At 39.8% G+C, this 27541-nt stretch overlaps 1 protein-coding gene across 1 annotated transcript; it reads left to right on the forward strand.

Moving 5' to 3' along the window:
- Nucleotides 1–18415: 18415 nt before the first annotated feature.
- On the forward strand, nucleotides 18416–25549 carry LOC139628452 (uncharacterized). The gene is made up of 8 exons (XM_071490125.1): nucleotides 18416–18528; nucleotides 19319–19530; nucleotides 21793–21937; nucleotides 22019–22136; nucleotides 22534–22946; nucleotides 23076–23234; nucleotides 23692–23787; nucleotides 24484–25549. Exons 5-8 carry the CDS (start codon nucleotides 22824–22826, stop codon nucleotides 24796–24798), a joined length of 693 nt encoding a protein of 230 aa, XP_071346226.1. The 5' UTR covers nucleotides 18416–18528; nucleotides 19319–19530; nucleotides 21793–21937; nucleotides 22019–22136; nucleotides 22534–22823; the 3' UTR covers nucleotides 24799–25549.
- The last annotated feature ends 1992 nt before the right edge of the window (nucleotides 25550–27541 follow it).

The following is a 27541-nucleotide window of genomic DNA, read 5'->3' on the forward strand; positions in this document are numbered from 1 at the left end:
CAACTGTTGATTCTGAACAGTATTCACTCACATTCAGTCATTTTAAGATGACTGTATCCTAAGATTACTGTTTGATATCTGCCGACGTCAAAAACTCAAAAGCTTCACCAAAAACGCACAACTGTTGATTCTGAACAGTATTCACTCACATTCAGTCATTTTAAGATGACTGTATCCTAAGATTACTGTTTGATATCTGCTGACGTCAAAAACTCAAAAGCTTCACCAAAAACGCACAACTGTTGATTCTGAACAGTATTCACTCACATTCAGTCATTTTAAGATGACTATATACTAAGATTACTGTTTGATATCTGCCGACCTCAAAAACTCAAAAGCTTCACCAAAAACGCACAACTGTTGATTCTGAACAGTATTCACTCACATTTAAGCTGACTGTATCCTAAGATTACTGTTTGATATCTGCCGACGTCAAAAACTCAAAAGCTTCACCAAAAACGCACAACTGTTGATTCTGAACAGTATTCACTCACATTTAAGCTGACTGTATCCTAAGATTACTGTTTGATATCTGCCGACGTCAAAAACTCAAAAGCTTCACCAAAAACGCACAACTGTTGATTCTGAACAGTATTCACTCACATTCAGTCATTTTAAGATGACTGTATCCTAAGATTACTGTTTGATATCTGCCGACCTCAAAAACTCAAAAGCTTCACCAAAAACGCACAACTGTTGATTCTGAACAGTATTCACTCACATTCAGTCATTTTAAGATGACTGTATCCTAAGATTACTGTTTGATATCTGCCGACGTCAAAAACTCAAAAGCTTCACCAAAAACGCACAACTGTTGATTCTGAACAGTATTCACTCACATTTAAGATGACTGTATCCTAAGATTACTGTTTGATATCTGCCGACGTCAAAAACTCAAAAGCTTCACCAAAAACGCACAACTGTTGATTCTGAACAGTATTCACTCACATTCAGTCATTTTAAGATGACTGTATCCTAAGATTACTGTTTGATATCTGCCGACGTCAAAAACTCAAAAGCTTCACCAAAAACGCACAACTGTTGATTCTGAACAGTATTCACTCACATTCAGTCATTTTAAGATGACTGTATCCTAAGATTACTGTTTGATATCTGCCGACGTCAAAAACTCAAAAGCTTCACCAAAAACGCACAACTGTTGATTCTGAACAGTATTCACTCACATTCAGTCATTTTAAGATGACTGTATCCTAAGATTACTGTTTGATATCTGCCGACGTCAAAAACTCAAAAGCTTCACCAAAAACGCACAACTGTTGATTCTGAACAGTATTCACTCACATTTAAGATGACTGTATCCTAAGATTACTGTTTGATATCTGCCGACGTCAAAAACTCAAAAGCTTCACCAAAAACGCACAACTGTTGATTCTGAACAGTATTCACTCACATTCAGTCATTTTAAGATGACTGTATCCTAAGATTACTGTTTGATATCTGCCGACGTCAAAAACTCAAAAGCTTCACCAAAAACGCACAACTGTTGATTCTGAACAGTATTCACTCACATTTAAGCTGACTGTATCCTAAGATTACTGTTTGATATCTGCCGACCTCAAAAACTCAAAAGCTTCACCAAAAACGCACAACTGTTGATTCTGAACAGTATTCACTCACATTCAGTCATTTTAAGATGACTGTATCCTAAGATTACTGTTTGATATCTGCCGACGTCAAAAACTCAAAAGCTTCACCAAAAACGCACAACTGTTGATTCTGAACAGTATTCACTCACATTCAGTCATTTTAAGATGACTGTATCCTAAGATTACTGTTTGATATCTGCCGACGTCAAAAACTCAAAAGCTTCACCAAAAACGCACAACTGTTGATTCTGAACAGTATTCACTCACATTTAAGCTGACTGTATCCTAAGATTACTGTTTGATATCTGCCGACGTCAAAAACTCAAAAGCTTCACCAAAAACGCACAACTGTTGATTCTGAACAGTATTCACTCACATTTAAGCTGACTGTATCCTAAGATTACTGTTTGATATCTGCCGACGTCAAAAACTCAAAAGCTTCACCAAAAACGCACAACTGTTGATTCTGAACAGTATTCACTCACATTCAGTCATTTTAAGATGACTGTATCCTAAGATTACTGTTTGATATCTGCTGACGTCAAAAACTCAAAAGCTTCACCAAAAACGCACAACTGTTGATTCTGAACAGTATTCACTCACATTTAAGCTGACTGTATCCTAAGATTACTGTTTGATATCTGCCGACGTCAAAAACTCAAAAGCTTCACCAAAAACGCACAACTGTTGATTCTGAACAGTATTCACTCACATTCAGTCATTTTAAGATGACTGTATCCTAAGATTACTGTTTGATATCTGCTGACGTCAAAAACTCAAAAGCTTCACCAAAAACGCACAACTGTTGATTCTGAACAGTATTCACTCACATTCAGTCATTTTAAGATGACTGTATCCTAAGATTACTGTTTGATATCTGCCGACGTCAAAAACTCAAAAGCTTCACCAAAAACGCACAACTGTTGATTCTGAACAGTATTCACTCACATTTAAGCTGACTGTATCCTAAGATTACTGTTTGATATCTGCCGACGTCAAAAACTCAAAAGCTTCACCAAAAACGCACAACTGTTGATTCTGAACAGTATTCACTCACATTTAAGCTGACTGTATCCTAAGATTACTGTTTGATATCTGCCGACGTCAAAAACTCAAAAGCTTCACCAAAAACGCACAACTGTTGATTCTGAACAGTATTCACTCACATTTAAGATGACTGTATCCTAAGATTACTGTTTGATATCTGCCGATGTCAAAAACTCAAAAGCTTCACCAAAAACGCACAACTGTTGATTCTGAACAGTATTCACTCACATTCAGTCATTTTAAGATGACTGTATCCTAAGATTACTGTTTGATATCTGCCGACGTCAAAAACTCAAAAGCTTCACCAAAAACGCACAACTGTTGATTCTGAACAGTATTCACTCACATTTAAGATGACTGTATCCTAAGATTACTGTTTGATATCTGCCGACGTCAAAAACTCAAAAGCTTCACCAAAAACGCACAACTGTTGATTCTGAACAGTATTCACTCACATTCAGTCATTTTAAGATGACTGTATCCTAAGATTACTGTTTGATATCTGCCGACGTCAAAAACTCAAAAGCTTCACCAAAAACGCACAACTGTTGATTCTGAACAGTATTCACTCACATTCAGTCATTTTAAGATGACTGTATCCTAAGATTACTGTTTGATATCTGCCGACGTCAAAAACTCAAAAGCTTCACCAAAAACGCACAACTGTTGATTCTGAACAGTATTCACTCACATTTAAGCTGACTGTATCCTAAGATTACTGTTTGATATCTGCCGACGTCAAAAACTCAAAAGCTTCACCAAAAACGCACAACTGTTGATTCTGAACAGTATTCACTCACATTTAAGATGACTGTATCCTAAGATTACTGTTTGATATCTGCCGACGTCAAAAACTCAAAAGCTTCACCAAAAACGCACAACTGTTGATTCTGAACAGTATTCACTCACATTCAGTCATTTTAAGATGACTGTATCCTAAGATTACTGTTTGATATCTGCCGACGTCAAAAACTCAAAAGCTTCACCAAAAACGCACAACTGTTGATTCTGAACAGTATTCACTCACATTTAAGATGACTGTATCCTAAGATTACTGTTTGATATCTGCCGACGTCAAAAACTCAAAAGCTTCACCAAAAACGCACAACTGTTGATTCTGAACAGTATTCACTCACATTCAGTCATTTTAAGATGACTGTATCCTAAGATTACTGTTTGATATCTGCCGACGTCAAAAACTCAAAAGCTTCACCAAAAACGCACAACTGTTGATTCTGAACAGTATTCACTCACATTCAGTCATTTTAAGATGACTGTATCCTAAGATTACTGTTTGATATCTGCCGACCTCAAAAACTCAAAAGCTTCACCAAAAATGCACAACTGTTGATTCTGAACAGTATTCACTCACATTCAGTCATTTTAAGATGACTGTATCCTAAGATTACTGTTTGATATCTGCCGACGTCAAAAACACAAAAGCTTCACTAAAAACGCACAACTGTTGATTCTGAACAGTATTCACTCACATTCAGTCATTTTAAGCTGACTGTATCCTAAGATTACTGTTTGATATCTGCCGACGTCAAAAACACAAAAGCTTCACTAAAAACGCACAACTGTTGATTCTGAACAGTATTCACTCACATTCAGTCATTGTAAGATGACTGTATCCTAAGATTACTGTTTGATATCTGCCGACGTCAAAAACTCAAAAGCTTCACCAAAAACGCACAACTGTTGATTCTGAACAGTATTCACTCACATTTAAGCTGACTGTATCCTAAGATTACTGTTTGATATCTGCCGACGTCAAAAACACAAAAGCTTCACCCAAAACACACAACTGTTGATTTTGACAGTATTGACTCACATTCAGGCATATCTGCCAACGTCATCTGAGTCATTTTCTGTGCAATTTGACCCAAGGACTACTATTTGATATCTGCCGACGACAACAATTCAAAAGCTTCACCAAAAAAAACGCACAACTGTTGATTCTGGACATTATTAACTCATCTGAGTCATTTTCTGCGCAATGTGACCTCAAAGTATTGCTTCATAACTGCCGACCTCAGTAACTCAAAAGTTTCACAAAAATCACACAACTGTTGATTCTGAATAGCATTCCCTCATTCTGAGTGACTTTCTGTTTAATTTGTTCTAAAAATATTGCTTTATACCTGCAGACCTCAGAGACTCAAATACATCACACAAATCACACAACCGTTGATTCTGACCAGTATTCACTCACTTTCACTAATTTTCAGTTCACTGTCTCCTAAAAATAGTGCTTCTCTCCTGCAGATCTCAGAAACTTAAATACATCACACTAAACTAACAACTGTTGATTCTGATCTGTTTTCACTCATACTGTGTGATTTTCTGTTCACTTTCTCTTAAAAATCGTGCTTCACACCTGCAGACCTCAGAAACTCACAAACTGATGAACATCATGTTATGTTGAAGAAGATGCAGCAAAAGATTGTTTAATATGAATTATATAAGCTTCTGTCTCAAAACATCACAAAGTATTATCGAGCAAAACTGTAACAAAGTCAGACCCACACACAAACCATAGCAGCAGATCATCATTTCTAGTTCAACACTGATCCACACCAGAACCAGAACCCATGACATGGTCAACATCACAAAGAGTGAGGCAGCTGTCTATACAGCATATAGGCCTGTTCCTCTGTGTGTGTGTGTCTGTGTCAACTGAATATGCAGCCCTACCTGTATGGGAAACAATGTGTCTACCTAAAAATATTGATGTTGAAGCATTTTCAATGTTGACATTAATTATGGCGAATTCAGCCCTACAAAAGCTTCTGTCAAATCAGTCTTACCTTAAAAAATTGACCACAGAGGTTTGGGTTGACTCTCCTGGGCTGTCCTCCCTGGCATCGACAATGTTAGAAAGCAATGTCCAGCTCTCACCCAGTATGTCAAAAATCCTTCTGGGTCCTCACTGTCCTCTTGACCTCCTCCTGCCTGCTGATGTCATTATGTTCTCCCTCTGCTTGCTTAATACAACAGCACAACCACAGAAAACAAACACAGTAATATCATCAGTCCTAATTCTTACAAATTTCATCTTACTCTTTTTTTCAGCAACTTTTCTCCTCTCCGCTTGCTCATGCTCATCTAGAAATTAACTCTTTGATGAAGTAGTCTTTGAACTAACAACACAGTGGTGGAAGTAGTATTCAGACCCTTTACTTCAGCAAAGGTACCAATACAGCAAATCCTTCATTGTAAGTCCTGCATAAAAAATCCTGCCTTAGTAAAAGTACATGAATATTAGCAGCAAAATGTAGTTAAATTATATCAGAAAAGTAATGGTTAGGTCCCTCTGACTGAGTGACAGGAACCTAACCATTACTTAGTTGATTAATCTGAGAGGAAACATACATACATACATCTGTTTTCAGCTTTTGGACTTTTTCTCTATTCTTTGATTTTTGTTGAGATGTATTGAAATGAAACCATGTGAGAAGTTTACAGGGAAAAATCACAATTTAGTTGAGCTGTTAATAACTCTTAAATGTGACCCTGTCTGCACAATGCTTTTTGTAAAATGTCAGAGGCCAAAAAGCTTTGAAACCACAGGTTTAATCTCTAACTATGCATTGCATTTTAATGCTTCTTAAACTATCCTTTGTGTGAAATACTCATGTTAGAAAATAACTACTACTAAAAATAACCATCGCCAGATGAGAGTATTGGAGTAAAAAGTACAATATTTACCTCTGAACTTCAGTGAAATTATGCCATAGCATAAAAGTATTTTTAAAAAAATTATTTACAGTACCCAAAAGAGGTTAACCATGATGGACAGCACATTCTGTAACAGACCAGCAGGGGGATCCATACACTTTTTAACCTGTGCCAGAGAGTTGATGGAACCAAATTATTCATAATCAGAACTCTTCCTCTGTACTATATGTGAGGTAACAGCTACCTCCACTTGGCCAACCTTCCCTCCACCTTCTCCTCCACTTCCTTCCAGTTCTTCTGTACAGTCTGATCAGATCAGAACAGGTCTGCTAGTATGCCTTTTCTGATATGAGGTCTTCACTGCGGCCTTTTCACAAGAGACATTGAGAGTGTACTGGTGACAAAGCTGCTTGATTTCCACTTTCCCACAATCCCACCACTGCTTCAACGATGTAAAATCTCCTTTCCAAGTTCTAAAAACTTTCCAAAACCAGAATTACTGTCTCACAGTTGTATGCCTCCACCTGTCAGACTAATTTCAGATCACATCTTTGTTTTTCCAGAGTCATATAAAATATTAACCATTTGTGTGAAATTTTGTCATAATTGCTGTGTGAAGTCTTGAGTAATGCTAAAAAGTATTTTGTGAAGTCACAATACCCTTGACTTTGACCACCAAACTCTAATCAGTTCTTTCGTACCAAATTTGAAGAAATTATCTCAAGGAATTCATTAGGCCAAAACTGTGTATGGTGAGGTCATCAAGAACTTGACCTTTGACCACAAAAATCTTATCAGTTCATCCTTGAGTCCAAGTGAATGTTTGTGCCAAATTTCAAGAAGTTCTGTCAAAGTGTTACTGAGATGAGTTTCTCTTAAATGTGCATCTAATAACAAACAAGTGTTACAGTGCCAGTATGCAGACTTGTATTTCAGATTTGCAATAACACATTAAACAACACTGTGGGAACGATCTGATCAGAACCCCAGTATCCTGCAGTATCCTGCACCATTTTAAAATATTGAAATGATGCTTAAAACAAAAAAAACCAACAAAAAAGAACCCAACTGTCTCATCTGGCCATAGAAAAATAGGAAAATAGGAAGCAAAAGTCGTAACAAGGTTTCCGTACATCAACCTGTGGAAGGATCACTACCGTTTCTGAACACCCATGTGTTACTGTGTGTTTCTCAAGCATTTCTCTCCATACATCATTTAACCTGTGAGCCTACACCAGCTGCTTTGTGGCGCATTTTGAAGCAGCATGAGGCTCAGTATGGTTAATGTCCAGCTCATTACATCTGTACATTTAAAATCTCCTCCAAGAATTAAAAACTGTTCAGGACCACACTGACTTAAAATCACACAGAGCTCATTTAAATACTGAACTCTGTGCACTGTGTTGGGTGTGTAGATAGTCTCAGGGTCTGGATGCTCCTCCTGCTGCTGCTGTCTCTTGGCCTGAAAGCCACTGTTGTTCATCTGCTTTCTCTTGAGAGCAGGGACTTTAAACACATTGTCATCCACCATCAGGTCCTCATCAGTGTCCCTCAGAGTGTCCTTTGCTACTCTGTCTGCAGTGTTCAACACAGCTGGCTCCTGTCCTCTTGAGCTCTATCACAGCTGTTACTTTCTGGCTACGTCCACACTACTGTTTTCATTTTAAAATGCATCACTTTTGTTACATTTGTGCCTGGCATCCACACTACTCCCAAATTTTCTAAACGGAGACATTTGGAAATGATGCTGGCCCTGTGTTAGTTTGAAAACTCCAGCCATGTGTTTGTAGTCTGGATGGGCAAAACAGAGACCTCTGGAAACAATGATATAGACAACCACAGTCGCTCCCTGATTGGGTCTTATCAGCCTTGACTACCAGCTGTCAAAAGCAGTATGGATAATGAATTACAAGCGCGACTGACATTGCTGTCTTTGCTAGCAGCTGTTGTGCACTACCTGCTTCCTGTTTAAACTGGCTCGCGCATACCAAGTGTACGTGAATGGTCATGTATATGCATTTTCAGTTGTGTTAGTATGGACGGAGATCATTTCTCATATGAAGCTCAAGCTTTGTCTGGATGGAGATCGTTTTCATTTCTCTCCTGAAATGTTTTAAACTCTCTAAAAATCTGCTGATGATTATGATTAATATTTTGTTTAACAAGGTTTTCCTGCATACATGGTGAAAAAAAAAATTCAAAAACCGGGGATGTAAGCACATCTACACTCCTCGTTGAAAAATCTGGATCAGGCCTTATGCCCCACCCACCACTGCTGCTTGCGCTTGGTTGACAGGTGAAACAACAGAGCATATCAAGATGGTTAGTGGAGGAAACATCACAAAGTCTGAGCTGCATGTTTGTGCCTCAGTCATACCCAGACTCAGGAGTTTTTGAGTTTATTGTGACCAAATTTGGTGACTGGAGGACATATCAGAACTGTATGCGTAGCTCACTGATTACGTTGTTTGTTAGCTTGTAACCGCGTCAGTAGCTGTGCTAGTGCTAACTAACACTGTCATCGGCTGTGCTAGTGCAAACTCTGGCCTTCTGTCCTGACGAGGTCTTGGGTTTATTTTGTCCGCCCCTTCATCTCCATAAATTGACAGGATTGGTTCATACAGCTAATATGACCTATTAATCCCTGGCTGTCTGAATCTGTTTTTATGAGACTGTTATTGGTTCACAGTGACCCTCTTTCCTGCAGCCAAAACACTTCAAGGCCCCAAAGCTGACAAACACCACATATTCAAAGTCATCAGCCTTCACACTTAAACCTAGACGGAGGTCCTCATCTTTTTTACTGAAGATCATGTGAACCTGCCATCTGTGAGAGACAACATGTTTCACCAGTGAAGACCTTCCTGACCATCCTGACTGCAACCTCTTGAATGGAGAGACAATCTTCCTGTGTCTTGACAGTTCCTTCAGAATCTCATCACTGTTGAATCGTGATATGTAAGAGATCATCACCGTCTTTACTGGTGTAGTCAGTGATGAGACTGATACAAAAGTGTTGTTGATCAGTACACTGCTCTCAACCAGTTTCTTTCTTTGCCTTTTCAATCTCATCCAAAAAAATCACAACTGCACTGTAAATCTGAGCACCTGATTTAACACTGCTGTAACCCCCAACTCTCTCCATGACCAGACTATCCTAACCACTAACCAGCTGTAGGGATTAGGATTTTATCTTTATCTTTCCATACACTTTTTGATCCAGCTAATAGTATCACTTAAGAATTCGATAAATTAAATAAAGAACACGATTAGAATTGACTTGAATTTAATTGGCTTTTTTGTCTGAGCAGTTGCTCAATTTGCGGTAAACGAAGACAGCTTTCCTTTTAGCTTTTTCTAACAATTGGCTATTGTTAGAAAGAGTGTTGTCATGTAAATAACACTGGGAGACATCAGACAAAATAGTTGAAAATATCTCTTTTACAGATGCTTGTTGAACAGGTTGTTTGATAAAGTTCTTATTGGCCTTTTACTTTTTATTGCACTTAAAATAACATAAAGTACCGCAACAGTGTACTTGAGTCATCTTTTCTTCACCTGGTTCTGTGTCCAGTGCAGCCTCTCTGCCCTGCTGTTTGTTCCGCGTGTGTGTCTGTACCTCATGCAGAGAACAGAGAACAGAGAGCAGAGTTAAGAGCAGAGGAACAGTGAAACCGTAAATGATAAAACAGAAAATAAATATATGTCTATTTTTTATTAATGTTTTGTGGTATTTTAAGTTCATGTTTATGTTGCGGCTGGCTTCCATAAATAAACCAATGTATGGGAAATGACGCATTGACTTAAAATAGTCTATAGTATAATAGTAGACTAATCACTGCACCCCAAGCATGCGCACAGACAGACCTCTGATGGTGTTCAAGCATCTGCCTTTTTGGCGTCTGATCAGTTAAGTGCTCTTTTTACAATACTTTTTTTATTTGTTTCTCCTTTTCTATGTTTATATTTAAGTTATTAAATTTGTCTCGTGGCATCAGTTCTCATCTAAAAAACATGTTGAACTGACCAATGACTGTGTTTCAGCTTCCCTCATCACAGTCTCCACAGTTAACCTACACAGATTGAGAGGACTGCAGAGCAGCGCTTTTCAGAATCAGAATCAGAATCAGAATCAGAATCAGTTTTATTGCCAAGTATGCTTTCACATACAAGGAATTTTTTCTGGTGATTGGTGCAATTGATCAGCAACAGTGGGGCTCTCTAGCCTTGTTGATGAGGCTAATAGCAGATGGGAAGAAGCTATTTTTGTGGCGAGAGGTTTTGGTCCTGAAGGACCGCAGCCTCCTGCCAGAGGGGAGTGTCTCAAAGAGTTTGTGTCCAGGGTGGGAGGAGTCAGCTACAATCTTCCCTGCACGCCTCAGAGTCCTTGAGGCGTACAGGTCCTGGAGGGACGGAAGATTGCAGCCAATCACCTTCTCAGCAGAGTGGATGATACGCTGCAGTCTGTTATTGTCCCTCTCCGTGGCAGCAACGTACCAGATGGTGATGGAGGAGGTGAGGATGGACTCAATGATGGAGGTGTAGAAGTTCACCATCATAGTCCTTGGCAGGTTGAACTTCTTCAGCTGCCTCAGGAAATACATCCTCTGCTGAGCTTTTTTGATGAGGGAGCTGATGTTTAGCTCCCATTTGAGATCCTGTGTGATGGTGGTTCCCAAGAAGCGAAAATGCTCCACGGTAGCCACGGGGGAGTCACACAGGGAGATGGGGGTGGGTGGGGCTGGGCTCTTCCTGAAGTCCACTATCATTTCCACTGTCTTCAGAGCGTTTAGCTCTAGGTTGTTCTGCCTGCACCAGGTCACCAGACGGTCAGTCTCCCACCTGTAGGCAGACTCATCGCCATCAGAGATGAGTCCAATGAGAGTGGTGTCGTCTGCAAACTTCAGGAGCTTGACAGACTGATGGCTGGAGGTGCAGGTGTTGGTGTACAGGGAGAAGAGCAGAGGAGAAAGAACGCAGCCTTGTGGGGATCCAGTGCTGATGGTCTGGGAGTCAGACACGTGCTTTCCTAGCTTCACGTGCTGCCTCCTGTCAGACAGGAAGTCGGTGATCCACCTGCAGGTGGAGTCAGGCACGCTCAGCTGGGAGAGCTTGTCCTGCAGCAGAGCCGGGATGATGGTGTTGAAGGCAGAGCTGAAGTCCACAAACAGGATCCTGGCATAGGTCCCTGAGGAGTCCAGGTGCTGGAGGATGAAGTGGAGAGCCATATTGACGGCGTCGTCTACAGACCTGTTGGCTCTGTAGGCGAACTGCAGGGGGTCCAGGAGTGGGTCAGTGATGGATTTGAGATGGGACAGGACAAGACGCTCAAATGATTTCATGACCACAGAGGTCAGGGCAATGGGTCTATAGTCATTTAGTCCTGTGGGCCTTGGTTTTTTGGGGACAGGGATGATGGTGGAGGATTTGAAGCAGGCTGGCACGTGGCAGATCTCCAGTGAGGTGTTGAAGATGTCTGTGAACACTGGAGACAGCTGATCAGCACAGTGCTTCAGGGATGATGGAGAGACAGAGTCAGGACCGGCTGCTTTGCGGGGGTTCTGCTTCTTAAAAAGCCTGTTGACATCTCTCTCCAGGATAGAGAGAGACGTTCCTTTGGTAGAGGAGGAGGAGGGGGGTTCTGATGTGGCTCTGATGTGGAGGTTAGTGTCAGGCTTGTCCCACTGTCTTTCAAAGCGGCAGTAGAACTCATTCAGATCGTTGGCCAGACGGAAGTCATTAATGGAGTGGGGGGGTTTAGGTTTGTAGTTAGTGATCTGTCTGAGCCCTTTCCAGACAGAAGCAGAGTCATTGGCTGAGAACTGGAGCTGAAGTTTCTCAGAGTACAGTCGTTTAGCTTCTCTCACCGCTTTGCTAAACCTGTACTTGGACTCTTTAAACTTGTCCCTGTCCCCACTCCTGAAAGCTTCCTCCTTTTGCCTCCTGAGCTGACTGAGCTTAGCTGTGAACCAGGGTTTGTCATTGTTATAACTCACCCTGGTGCGTGATGGGATACAGCAGTCCTCACAGAAGCTGATGTATGACGTCACAGCCTCTGTGAACTCATCCAGACTGTTGGAAGCAGTCCTGAACACCTCCCAGTCAGTGCGGTCCAAACATGCCCGCAGATCCTCTATGGCTTCACTGCACCACTGCTTCGATGTCCTCGCAACAGGTTTACACAGTTTTAGTTTCTGCCTGTATGTGGGAATCAGGTGGCCCAGTGCAGCCCGGGGGACGGCGTGATAAGCACCACTGATTGTGGTGTAACAGTGGTCCAGAGTGTTCCCCTCTCTGGTCGGGCAATTAACAAACTGTCTGTATTTGGGCAGTTCATGACTGAGGTTCCCTTTGTTAAAGTCACCAAGGACAATAACTACGGAGTCCGGGTTGGTCTGCTCCACACACAGTATCTGGTCTGCGAGCGCCCGCTGTGCCTCCTGCACGTTGGCCTGTGGTGGGATGTAAACACCGACCAGGATGATTGAGGTGAACTCACGGGGGGAGTAGAAGGGCCTGCAGTTTATGATGAAAGTCTCCAGGTCAGGAGAACAGTGCTGCAGGATCACTGTCACGTCTTTGCACCAGCCACTGTTTGCATAAAAGCAGATTCCTCCACCTTTGGTTTTGCCGGACAGCTCTGTGTCGCGATCCGCTCTGAAGAGTTGGAAGCCGGCCAGCTCCAGCGCAGAGTTCGGAATCGATCCACACAGCCACGTCTCCGTGAAGCACAGGACGGAAGATGAGGAAAAGTCTCTGTTCTTCTGCACCAGTAGCTGAAGTTCATCCAGTTTGTTGGGCAGTGAACGCACGTTGGAGAGAAAGATACCTGGGAGAGGTGTGCGGAGTGCGCGCCGGCGGAGACGCGCAAGCGCACCGGCACGTTTTCCTCTCCTCCGGCGTTTCACTGCGAGAGCAACGGTCAGTGCACCTCTGACCAAAATGTCCAATAATCCCACAGATGAGTCGAGAAAAGTAGGAAAAAAATCCACTGGAGTTGTTTCTCTGATATTAATGAGCTCTTCTCTGGTGAAAGAGCTCCGGAAACCAAAGCAGAAAACTGGATTTATAAAGAAAATAAGGCAAAAAAATGCGCACCAAAACACCGAGGCAGCCATCCGCGGCGCCATGGCAACAGACTACCATCACTGACCTACCTTCACCGGTGACAACCAAGTAATGAATGTTTGTCCTAAGCCTTGGTATTGTTTGTCACTGTTGTGAAATTAAACTACTATTAAAACAGCTCAATACAGACCAATAGCAACATAATGCTCCCTGTACAGGGGTACACAGTGTGTTCCTTGTACAGTACACAGAATACAATGAGCCTAATTGTTGCTGCATTCTAGTTTGGCAGGTAGATTGGTTGGTTTATCATTATTTTATATAGTTAGAGACCAGCTTTTTTCACAAATCTTTATTTGTTGAGACTGAATTATTATTTTATAGACAAATCTATAATGCCCTAAAACACAGTGTGTCATTCTTTTCTTTTGCCTGTTCTTGTGATAAATGTAGTCTCTGTTGTCTCTGTGTAAATTGATAATTTTATCTGTAAGTGTAGAGTATTGAAATGAATAAATATGTAAGTAACTTTATTTAATTTAATAATTATGAGAAGAATGCCCCCTTTTCCCCATGAGCACCTACCCCTCAAAATGTCTGTGCATAGGCCTGCTGCAGCCCTACAAAAGATTCCATCAAATCAGTCTTACCTTAAAAAATTGAGGTTTGGGTTCGGGTTGATTCTTCTGAGTCTCCTCCTTGACGTACACGATGTTGGAAGGCAATGTCCATCTATCACTCAGGATGTCACAAATGTCCTTCAAAGGTCCTGCCTGCTCACTGTGTCCTCTTGACCTCCTCCTGCCTGCTGACTGTCATTATGGCCTCCCTCTGCTTCAAAAGAACATAAATTTAAAACTCACATCACCCATACTTTCCTGTTCAGTATGAAACCTGCAGGACAGCCACAGAAAATACACACTACATTATCATCTCTGAGTCCTAATTCTTACAAGTTTCCTCTGAAAGTAACAGTTAGGTCCATCTGACTAATGTATTATTGTATATGACATAATCAGATGTTTAATACTGAAGCATCAGTTTTCAGCAGCATGTTACTCTTTGAACTACTTTATATAGAGTTTTATATAAAGGGTCACCAGATAAATCTGAAGGGTTGGCAGATGATCATTTGGAGAGGAAAGAAGAAAGAATAATACCGATACATAGATCTGTTTTCATTTTTTGGACTTTTTCTCTAATCTTTGGTTTTTGGTGAGATGCATCATTTGAACATTTAGTATTTCACTGAATGTTCAAATAATAACACATATCTCCAAAAATCAAACCATGTCAGAGCTTTAGAGGGAAAATCACTATTTGGTGGCGCTCATAGGCCCTGTTAAAACCTGGGATTAACATCCATCTCTGGTGATCCACAACCAGACTGCTCTAAGTAGAGTTGTGACTGTACCCAGGACATATTGAGGACACATTTGAGATCCGATCACCCAGACCAAACGCTCTGGGCCACGTGGCCACATTCTTTTAGCAGTGTGAATGCAAATGTGTCCATTGCCACTCAGATAACACATGGTTAGACATAGAACAAATATTATGTAAGACAGTCACATTTCAGACTTAACACTAACAATATCAGCGACTCTGACAGCCTGGTGGAAATTCCATCAAATCACAAACTCTATCCTTACACCATCTAGCCTCACCCCAATACGGAATAATCCAGACTTTCTTATCAATAAAGCACCACTTAACTTCTGCACCTGGGCTGAAAAAGGAATCACACACCTCAAGCATATCTTCCATAATAATAAACTGCCTTCTTTCGATCATCTGACCAAGAAGTATGGCATCGAGAGCAACCACTTCTTAGAATACTTACAACTTAAATCATGTATACAAGCAAAATGCAACACAGCCTGTAATCTGGAACTCACTACTCACTACCTTGGGCAAAAAATATTTAGAATGGGATTCACTTCTGAAATTTGTACCAATTGCATTCAAAACAGCTCAGACACCTACATTCATGCCACCTGGCACTGCAAACCCATTCACCAATTTTGGAAAAAAGGTCATACGATCACTATCTGCCATCTTTGGCTGCCACATCCCACTTTCCCCCTCACTCTGCTTATTAGGAGATACGTCAGCTAACCTTCCTCATTGCCCTAGCCATCACTAAGAAGACTATCCTCATGAATTGGAAATGAAGGAACACCATCCACACAGCATTCTGGAAAAACATACTCTTGGAATATATCTCTCTAGAATATTCATCCAATTCACAATAACAGCCCGATATCAGAACCATACCCCACATGGAAACCCTTCATTCATTTTCTACATTCCTGATTTTTTCCTCCTCTCATTTTCTACGTCATTATCACTATTAATACTTATTATTATTATTATTACTATTATCACTAATATTATTACTTCTCTATTGGGTGGTCCCTTAATTTATTCTGTTTAATCTTTCTCTTTTTGCCTGTCTACCAACTTCCAGCGTGGTTTCCACATACAAACTCCCACAATGAAGTTGCTATCTTTTTTCTCTCTTTATTATTATTATTATTATTATCATTCTAACTATTATTATTATTGATATGTACAGAATCCATAGGATTACTATCTCAGTTTTCTGTGTAATCATGTATCCCACCATTACTATCACACTTACATTTTTTATTTATTTATTTTTATCCATTTCTGGATTCCTTGGATTGCTTTACTACATTCTTTTCTCTAATTTAATTATTATTTATATGACTATTTTTCATCATTATTAATACGATCATTGCTATCATTACAATTGTAATTAATTTATTATTGCTGTTATTATATTCTTTTGAAATATTATTCATTCATTTATTTATCCCTTCACTTTACTTTATTGTTAATATCTATTTATTTACTCAATTTATTTTATTTATTAAGGGAAAGTGAAGGATCCCACATCTCACGTCTTTTAATGCACTGCATTAGATAGGGACACCACAGCCATTAATAAACTCCATGGCCTTGTTCATTACAGACGGTGTTAATGTATGTGTGTGTGTGTGTGTGTGTGTGTGTGTGTGTGTGTGTGTGAGCGAGAGAGAGGAGAGGGAGAGAGAGAGAGAGAGAGAGAGAGAGAGACTGAGAAAAAAAGAGAGAGAGGGTGCGGAGAAGCTGGGCAATCATCGGCCGTGCACAGCTCAAATTAAATGAGCTTTTACTCACTTGAAAGAGTAAAATATTCTCGATTCATTGTGAAACTGTGGCTACAGACATGATCTGATGTGGTCTCAATGCCTCTTGGGTGCGTCACCTGTTCTTCCTGCTGTCCACCTGTGATCGGATCACCCCATCTCTACAGCAAAATCCACCATTGTCTCACTGCTCACAACTGATCAGACATATTTGAAATGATACACTATCAGCTGGCCAACATTAGCTAGCTAAACCGTAATTTAGGGCAAAAGTTAACTAACTAACATTAGCACTCCTCCATAAATATTTAACATAATCTCATTCCGATTCTCTGGTGGTAAGAAAGTAAAGTGTCTTAAACAAGCAAGATCGTTAACTATTAGTACTTACATTTACCTCCAGCGCACAGAGGGTGAGGTGACACGGTGCACGGATAGGAATGGCATGTGGGGCATGTGGTTGCAGGATGCTCTGCAGGGAGTGAGGCAGGTGGATCAAAGAGGCGGCACAATGTTTTGATGTCGGAGAGAGAGACTAACCGTCCACGTTAAGAAAAGGTGTGACCCTGGGTCGTCTGGCGGCGGCGATTCTTTGATGTGGGAGAGACAAGCAGAGGAGACTTATCATCCAAATTAAGAAAAAGTACCATCCAGAAATGTATGAAATAATATTAAAATATCGCCGCATATAGCCGTAACCTGATGGCTGAGTGCCATCGTATGGCAGCGTACGAGTGAGTGGACTGATTTTTTTTGCAGCGGAGTCGCCGGTTCGATTCCCGACCGACCCGACTTTTTCCTGCTGTCCTATCTAATAAAGGCAAAAATGCCCAAAAACATTCTTCCTGTCCATCACAGTCAGAGGGTGTACCCCGCCCTCGCCCAATGTCAGCTGGGATTGGCTCCGTGACCGGGGGAAAAAATGAATGAATGATTTGCTCCGTGAGAAGTTTTCAAAAGTTCGTTTCTGCGTTACCTAACATTCAATGTGTATTTAGTAAAGCCATGTTTCCTTGTTTAGACTAATGCGTTCTTTCCCTTCCATTGCCTTTCCAAATGGTCGTTGCAATGAGAGATGCAAAAATACAGTTAGAAAAAGTAATGATGACGTTGCTGCTCCATAGACACTCTAGACATGACAGCAGCAGAGAGTTATTCAGATCATCAGGGAAAGTGACAAATCAGTTATTATTTTATTATTTAATTTATACAATCAGTCCCATGCTGCTATGCAGGCAGGTGTGTTGCTCTGTGTCTCTGTAGTTCTGAAACTGTCTCGTGATTCAATGACAGGTTTGTAGGTTTGTATGCCTTTACGAAAATGGTGAATGTAATGTAATTTTTTAATTATTACTATTATTTTTTGCGGCTTTTTTTGTGCCTGAATTATAAAACAGAGGAAACTGACAGGAAAAGGGGTAGAGAGAGGAGAATGACATGCAGAAAAGAGTCGAACAGGTGCCTGGTTGCTAAAAGCGTCTTGCACTCACGTGGTACACACCCAAACCACTTGAGTATCCGGGCCGCCCTGTACATTGTAATTTTTTGACCAGACAAAGTGAAGTACAAAACATTAAGTGAAAACTGGTCAGGATCAACAGTTGTGTGATTTGTGTTAAGAATTTGAGTTTCTGAGGTCGGCAGACATGACTCCCTCACTCTAAAAATGAAAACTTAAAGTTGTTGTCCTAACCATATTTTTTCAGTTAACTAAACAAAAAAGGTTGAGTTGTGTTGTAAACTAATCAACCTATGTATTCCAACTATCTTTTTCAAGTTTCTTGGCTAAAGTTGGTCTCACTTAATAATTTGAGTTAGCAAACCTCAAAACTGTGCATTTGAGGTCAGGACAAATTCTAGAAAACTAGAGAACAAGACCCGGGGGTCTCCAATGCGTATCTGCGGAGGTTCCATCACAACCACAGTGTCCATGTGCTGCCGACATCTCTTCGAGATTTTTTACTCTCAAGGTGAGTATTATGCTCAATATGGTACTAAAAGTCAGGGTTCACGCATGTAGGTTATACTTTATTATATATACTTTATTTTATTATATATTTATTGGCCTTTTAACATGTTTTTTAACATACACGTTGTGTATGTCGTGTTAGCAAGGTAGCCTGTTAGCAACTCAAAACGTGTTACCAAGTTAAAATTAAACAGCCAGAGTCACTGGACCGGACTAGAGTTGTTCCGATTCCAATACCGGTATCAGATATGCCTCCCATACTGCCGAAAATGTCCGTCTGTTTACCAGTTAGCTACGTTAGCTCCGTTAGCTCTGTTGGCTCCGTTAGTGCGGCTACAGTTGAACTGGAGCTCATTTATTAAACAAAATAAGCAGTGCTACAAATAACCAGTATACTGCGCACGTATGTCTTTGATGTTAAAGTTTAGTGTTACTTTAGAGACTCATTTTTACAATCGGGAGTACTGCTCGTCTTGTTCCGGTCGGTCGTCATGGAAACATGACGCTCTGTCAGTGATGCGGTTTGGACCAGAGTGAAAAGTGTAGGAGATGAAAAATGAAACCATGTATCTAATCAGTTTACACCACCAGTATGTATAACAACACATACTATACATACTATGAGACAGCACCAACAGAGAAACCATCTAAATATTAAATTAAATGATAAATTGGTGGACTGACAAGTTTGTGTACGGAGGGTCTTTTATGCTGCACTTTTTTTGAGTGTATATTTTGTTATTTTATTTGTTTATTTTATCAAGTAACTGGACTTTTATTTTTTGTTGCAGTTGTCCTATGAGGTGCAAATTTTGTGATTTTGCCTGCACAAACCAAGAGGGTCTCTTCAAGCACTATCGTCTGAGGCACGGAGGAGGAGCTAACTGGCCCTGTATTTACAGTGACTGTGTGTGCACTTTCCGGACCCACGGGGCACTGAAAACACATCTTACAAGAGCACATTGCAGGACAAGGAGAAGGGAGGAGACATGCACTTTTTTTTGTGAGTCTTGTGAATTCCGAGAAAATTGCACTCAACGCACATTTTTCATCTATCTTGCACATCATTTAAGAAATAGACAGACTGTGCATTGCCCTTTTTTGCAGTGTGAGTTTAAAACTAACAATTTAAAAACATTCATGTCTCACAGAAGCAGAAAACACAAACATAAACAGGACATTAGAACTTGTGTTAGAAAAAATGTAGCATGTGCAATTGAACCTGAAAATGTGAACCAGACGTCAGATATCTGTGGTGAAAGTGAGAGATCACAAACTGATGAAGATTCAAATGACAGGGCTGAGGAAGAGTATATAGACACTGACACTATAGAACATAAAATTGCATCACTTTTTCTGCGTATGCAAACTGTATTACATGTTTCAAAAAGTGCTTTACAGGCAATTGTTGAGGAATTGAATGACATCCTCCATTTCACTAAATGTCATTCTCTACAAATAATCAAAGAGGTGCTAACTAAACATGACATTCAAGTAGATGATTGTGTTGTTAAAGAAATTAATGACGCAATTGTAAAAAAAAAATCCACTTATTGTAAGCACTGAAGCAAAAGGTGCTCTCTCCACTAATTACAGGAGGAATATCTATTTTAACGAGCACTTCCCTGTGATTGCACCAACTGAATACACATATAAATATACCCATAAAAATAGTTTTGTTTTATGTTCCACTTATTCAAGTTCTAGAGAGTTTATTGAGAGACTCATATTTTACAGAGAAGTTAGTTTTTGATCAAGAAAGCAAACCAGGTCAATATGGGTCATTTCAAGACGGCCAGCACTACAAAGAAAATACACTTTTGGGTGTGCAAGAGGCAAGTTTTTCTATTGGACTGTATATAGACCATTTTTAAGTATGTAACCCTTTGGGGACATATAGAACAATACATAAAATAACTGCTGTTTACTGGATTTTGCTGAATTTACCAGCCAAGTTTCGCTCTACTCTGCCCTTAATACAACTGGCTCTTCTTGGAAAGAGTGTTGATGTGAAACAGTTTGGGTATGATGTATTTCTTCATCCACTGATTAAGGATATAAATTTTTTGGAAACGAATGGGGTGTTTGTGGAGGCACTAGATACATTTGTGAGGGGGACAGTATTTTGTGTGTGCGCAGATAATCTTGGGGCACAAAGCCTAGCAGGTTTCCAGGAATCATTCAATGTTGAAAATTTTTGCCGATTTTATTGTATTAAATTAATACTGTTGAAGCAAGGGATTGTCAACTAAGAACTGTGGAACAGCACAACACCTTTGTGGAGGAACTTGAATCTGGTGATAAACAAACTGTGAATGGTGTGAAAAAGGCCTGTGTACTTCATAAGCATTTGTCCCATTTACATCCTGTTACTGGGTTTCCCCCAGATATTTTACATGACTTCTTTGAAGGTGTTATCCCAGTAGAGTTATATTTGTGTCTTAAAGATTTGGTAAGAAAAGGTTTCATTACATTTGATGGGCTGAATAGCCACATAAAACTGTTTCCATATAAACATTCTGATAAGGTTAACAAGCCAAAACAAATTACAAAAGCCAGCTTTGGAAAGAGAAGAATCAGTGGCAACGGACATGAAAACTGGACACTGTTACATTTACCCTTTGATTGGGAGCAGTATTCCAGAAAAGGAACCCTCATGGGAAATATTAATGGACCTCAAAGAGATTGTGGAGATTATTGTCTCTACTAATATATCAGAGGAAATACTGTTATCTGGAGACTAAAATATATGACCATCGCAAGCTGCTTCTTGACACTTTGCCAAAACATCACTATATTGAACACTATGTACACCTTATACGTTGCTTTGGACTTCTAGTGGACTTGTGGACCATGCACTTTGAGTCCAAGCACAACTTCTTTAAAAAGGTGGTGCATGATATTCTCAATTTCAAGAACATCCTTCTTACGCTCTCTACTAAACATCAACAAATGATGGCATATTACCTTGATGGCAAAAGTCTGTTTAAACCAAAACTGTACACAGCCAGTGTTGACAGGGTTAACACAGCATCATTGGAGGAAAAACTCAGGATGGCAATTCAAAACAAGTTTCCACAGCAAGATACTGTATCCCTTACCAAAGATGTTAACATGGAACCCACTATGCAAAAGGCATGATCATTTCTGCTGGGCAATGCAGTGGACTGCCTGAGTTTTACAAACTTCTGAACATTGTCATCAACTTTGAGAAAGTGTTTTTTGTAACCACAAAGCTCTCCTCCTGGTTTATGGAACACTACAGGTCTTACGAAGTTATTGACACTAGCTGTGTGGATGTTGAAATCCTGGATCCTGAGGACTTGAATGACTACCAGCCCCTAACTATACCAAGTCGCTGGAAAGTTGATGGTAACCTCAAGGGCGTGTCTACTGCATTGAATGTAATGGTATGTACTATAGATGTGTATGATCCAAGAATTATTGTTTGACCATGCTTGTGTATAAAATGTTTTTCTTTGTCTTCACAGGCTTTGTTGCTACGTGTAAACATCAACCCCAAACTCATTAGGAAAGTTCAGCTGACTAAACGCCCTGAATCTATGGAGCAACTACTTGATGAGCCACGGGAAAAACTTGAACTCGAAGGTGATTTCTCTGTACAATATGAGGATCCAGACTTTGAGAATGCACTCTGCAACTTAATGGATATGGTAGAGTTGCCTGCAGAAAAGGCTGTCTTGCACATTGTTTGGAATAGTGGTGATGAATCACAAACACCAAGTCAAGCGTCCATCTCTTCTCTTGATACAGCCAGTATCAAGAGTGGCCTTCTCCTTTTCCAGTTCCTTCATTTGCATATGATGTAGAGTTAAAGCTGCGTAAGGGAAATGAGACATTTCAAGAAATTGGAAAAGGTCTGAGTCTAACAAGAGATGTAAAAATGGAAATTCTAGACAAGCTGGCACAAGAAATGTTTGCTCTGAAAGCTTACCCTGATAAAAGTCAAATTGAATCAGTTGCTTCTGTACTTGTCTGTAAACAGCCATGCCTCAAGGAGCCTGGTAGTGGAACAGGATATGATGGCTGGACAACAAGCATCAAGTACAAGCTTGGGAATTACCGAGCAAAGCTACGACAGGCTGGTTGTCATGAGGTCAGTGTAAACAGGAGAAGAGGGCGGTCTGAAGATCCTGATGAAGGTGGCTTTTCCTTGAAAAAACCAAGCGAGGCGAAGTCAATCGTTTGCCTGATCATCCAGAAAACTTTGATGATGACACTCTAGAAGATGAAAGATGTGTTCTGGTGGATGAAACCAAAAAGAAGTGGAAAGACATGGAACTTATCAGTCAGAAGATGGAACTCACATTTTCCCTCAGGAGAAAGGAGATTATTGAGGTGCAGCCCATGGTCACGGAAATCCAGGAGAGATGGCCTGCCCTGTTTCTTAAGGAACAGGTAAGTAAATGTGTGTGTGAAAAAGTTGCTAACTATTTGATATCACAAAACTATTGCTTGGTTTGGTTGCATTTATGTGTGCTGTTTTTTTGTGTGCATTTTTTTTTTTGTTTCTTTCATGCTCCACAGATTTGCAGCGAGTTCTACCGTGTAACTACCAAGGACCTGTTGGGGACATTTAGAGCAGCCCTAGACACCTATTGTCCTCGACTACTCAAACTGTATCGTGCCAGGGAAGGGGCCTTAGGACAAGACATGGAGAGCCTCTTGGATGTTCTTGATGAACAGGTGAATTCATGTAATAAACATAATTTATTTTTGATTATGGGTCAGGGTTACCTGAGCCAGCCCTTATGAAAAGCTCATAGAGGAAGGTTTTGAGCCGGTTCTGAAAAGTGGAGAGAGTGTTTTTTCGGCCCAGGGTGAGAGCTGGTTCCAAAAGAGAGGGGAGGGGATTATTCGAGTTAGGCTTGAACCCAATTATTGATTACACTTTAGTGGTTGAGGTTTCTTTAGCTAATTTAATGAAAGCTTAACAGAGTGATGCTGAATCATTTTATTAACATGTCATTGTTCTATGTAATTGTAACAGAACCTGATTTAAGTGTGAACTTTGATTTTCATATTTGGGGATTTTTATTATTTATATTTTTTATCATAAGACATGTTAAACTAGTGTCAAATAAATCTTAGCTGCACTGTTTTTAACCAAATGTCCTATGTCTTTCCTTTGTCCAATTTCCAGACATCTGACATCACAATGTATCGAAGCAGAGCATGTCTAGAAGGTCTGCCTCTTTTTCTCCGTGACACTTTAGAGAAGCTTTTCCTGAAATGCCTGGTGAGTACAGAATGTCTGTTTTTGTTTTTGGTCAGTGCACATTAATTATCATGCACATATTATGTATAATTCTCTATGCCATATTGCTTTAGAAAATTGAAAAGATGAAATATCCACACCCTGGATTGTAGCTCCCAAAAAACTGTATTCATCAACAACATTCCATATATTTTAGCCATTAAGCTGAGTTACATGGCCCAGTAGCACCATCCTGCTCTGAGCAGTTCTCACCTGAATGGCAGTGGTGCTGCTGACGGAAAACAGCGGAGAAATGAGCCACAATTATTCTGCACCCCTCTAAACGCACCGTGGGTGTATTATTTTTGAAAAAATATAGCTTTTAATAAACATTCTCCATATTCAACCTTTAAGGTAAAAATTAAACAAAGTTTAGGCAAAAATCATAGTTCCTCTTTCACACTTGTAGTCTCACAACTACAGCACATCTACAAAGGAATAGCAATCAGGATCACAGGCAAAAAACTGTATAGTACAGGAACTGTAAACTACAGGTTTACTCAGGCTGAAACACAAGACTGTCTCCTACTGTAGGTTATGGCTAAAGTTGCTCCAGGGGTTGATTTACATCACTTCCAGCAGGGACAGACTTGTATTAAAATTACACCGTGACATGGGTGTTTAATTAAAGTGTTATCTTAACAATATTAAATTTGGCCGAATTTCTGCTTTTAACAGGAAACTGATCCAGAAGACGGACAAACAAAAGGGGTCCAAATGGGAGTGCTCACCGTGTTCGTGGATGATGGTGCACCGGCCTCGCTTCAAACTGTTAACAGCATTGCTGTGGTGTTGGAGGAGACTATTGTACTCAAAGACATTCCAGACCTTCCCACTGACTTTGCTTATCTGTTTGGCCTACTTTATGCATTGGACATAGAGTTCCCAAGACATTTTAGATATACGTTTGAAACAGTGCAGCACATCTTTATGGAGCTTACACCCACTTGTTCACAGCGTGTGCAGAGCCTGAAAACAAAGCTCTTGCTGTAAGAAGCCTGACAACAAGGCCTCACTCTTAGCCACAAGCCCATCTTTTTATTTACATTACATTCGATTTTTTGTTATTTTTTAGTTATATTGACTGGCTTTTGGGCCTGTTTTGCAAGCAAAGGACTCATCCCTGTCAGGGTTATTTTCCCAAAGATGGGATTTTTTTTTTTTTTTAAGAAAATAACTTTTTTTTCACTCGATTAAAAATGTTCACATTAGGAGATCATCTGAAGCTAAAACTGCCATGTATAAGTAATGTCTAAGCTCAGGATTGTTATTACAGTGCTTTTGAACTGTGTTGTAGTTTAGACAGTTTTAACATGTTTCTTCAAACCAGGATGTTTTTAGGATCAGTCTGCATCTTTTTGTTTGTGCGCAGTGTACTTGCACCTGTATTGGTAGATAGAGATTTCATTCTGCTGCATATTTGCACTATTTATCATGGTGTTACTAAGCTCGGGATTGTTATTACAGTGCTTTTGAACTGTGTTGTGGTTTGGACTCTTTTAACATGTCCACACAAGTCTGCATCTTTTTGTTTGTGTGCAGTCTAGTACTTGCACTATTGGTAGATCCTAAGAGATTTCATCCTCCTGCATATTTGCTGGAATGTTGTATTTAATGTTTCAATAAACATGTTTTACTGAACTAGTATTATTTGTATTTGTATCATATATAGGCATAATAGAAAAGTTTTAGTTGCCATAACTTCTCATGTTTGAGAGTATTTATAAGTACAACTCAAAATGTTGAGTTTTGATGCATTTGAAAGGTAACTTTTCTGAAACAAAAAGAATTAGTTGAGACTGCTGAATTTTAAGTGTTAAAAAAAAATCTAAATTTGAAGTTATCTCAAAGTTAATTTAAAAGTTAACTCAACAAAAGATAATTTGTTGTCTTAAATGTATGTAGTTTTCTTCAAAACTTGAGAGTTTTAGTTGGACTCAAAATGCAAAAATCTATTGCAGCCAGTTACCTATAATTTTTGAGTTTTCATAGCCCTTTATTCTTTATGGTGCTGATTTTCGGTCACATTACACAGAAAATCATTCAGACTGACTGAATACTGATCAGAAACAAGAGTTATGCGATTTCTGTGAAACTGTTCAGTTTCTGTGGTCGGCAGGCATGATTCACTGCTTTTAGGTCATATTACACAGAAAATCATTGAGATTTACTGAATATTGATCAGAAACAAGAGTTATGCGATCTTTGTGAAACTTTTCAGTTTTTGATGTTGACAAATATGAATCCCCGCTTTTAGGTCATATTACAGAGAAAATCACTCTGATTGAGAGAATCCTGATCAGAAACAACAGTTATGCAGTCTTTGTGAAACGTTTCAGTTTTTAAGATGTGCAGACATGACTCCATGATTTTCGGTCACATTACAGGGAAAATCAGTCAGACTGAGTGAATACTGATCAGAAACAACAGTGATGTGGTCTTTGTGAAACCTTTCAGTTTCTGAGGTTGGCATGTATGGAGCACTACTCTTAGGTCACATTTCACAGAATATCACTCAGATTGAGTGAATTCTGATCACAAGCAACAGTTATGCGATCTTTGTGAAACTTTTCAGTTTCTGAGGTCGGCAGGCATGACTCCTTGATTTTGGTGACATTGCACGGAAGATTATTCAGACTGTCTGAATACTGTTCAGAAATAAGAGTTATGCAGTCTTTGTGAAACTTTTCAGTTTCTGAGGTTGGCATGTATGTAGTACCACTCTTAGGTCACATTTCACAGAAAATCACTCAGACTGAGTGAAAACTGATCAGAAACAACAGTTATGTGATCTATGTGAAACTTTGAGTTTCTGAGGTCGGCATGCATGTTGTACTACGCTTAGGGCACATTGCACAGAAAATCACTCAGATTGAGTGAATACTGATCAGAAACAACAGCTATGCGATCTGTGTGAAACTTTTCAATTTTTGACGCTGACAGATATGAATCCCTGGTTTTAGGTCACATTGCACAGAAAATCATTCAGACTGACTGAATACTGTTCAGAAACACCAGTTATGTGGTCTTTGTGAAACTTTTCAATTTCTGAGGTCGGCAGGCATGACTCCTTGATTTTTGGTCACATTGCACAGAAAATCACTCAGATTGAGTGAATACTGATCAGAAACAACAGTTATATGATCTATGTGAAATTTTCAGTTTCTGAGGTCGGCATGCATGTCGCACAACTCTTAGGGCACATTGCACAGAAAATCACTCAGATTGAGTGAATACTGATCAGAAACAACAGTTATACGATCTATGTGAAACTTTTCAGTTTCTGAGCTCTGTAGACATGACTACTTGATTTTCAGTCACATTGCACAGAAAATAATTCAGACTGACTGAATACTGCTCAGAAACAAGAGTTACGTGGTCTTTGTGAAACTTTTCAGCTTCTGAGGTCGGCATGTATGTAGTACTACTCTTAAGTCATATTTCACAGAAAATCACTCAGATTGAGTGAATACTGATCAGAAACAACAGTCATGCGATCTATGTGAAAGTTTTCAGTTTCTGACGCTGACAGATATGAATCCCTGGTTTTAGTTCACATTGCACAGAAAATCATTCAGACTGACTGAATACTGTTCAGAAACACCAGTTATGCGGTCTTTGTGAAAGTTTTCAGTTTCTGAGGTCTGCAGGCATGACTCCCTGATTTTCAGTTACATTCCACAGAAAACCACTCAGATTGAGCGAATAGTGATCAGAAACAACAGTGATGCGATTG

Source organism: Trachinotus anak, unplaced genomic scaffold (assembly GCF_046630095.1).
Source record: "Trachinotus anak isolate AG129_WGS33_773 ecotype Australia unplaced genomic scaffold, CSIRO_AGI_Tana_v1 ptg000011l, whole genome shotgun sequence".
NCBI lineage: Eukaryota > Metazoa > Chordata > Actinopteri > Carangiformes > Carangidae > Trachinotus > Trachinotus anak.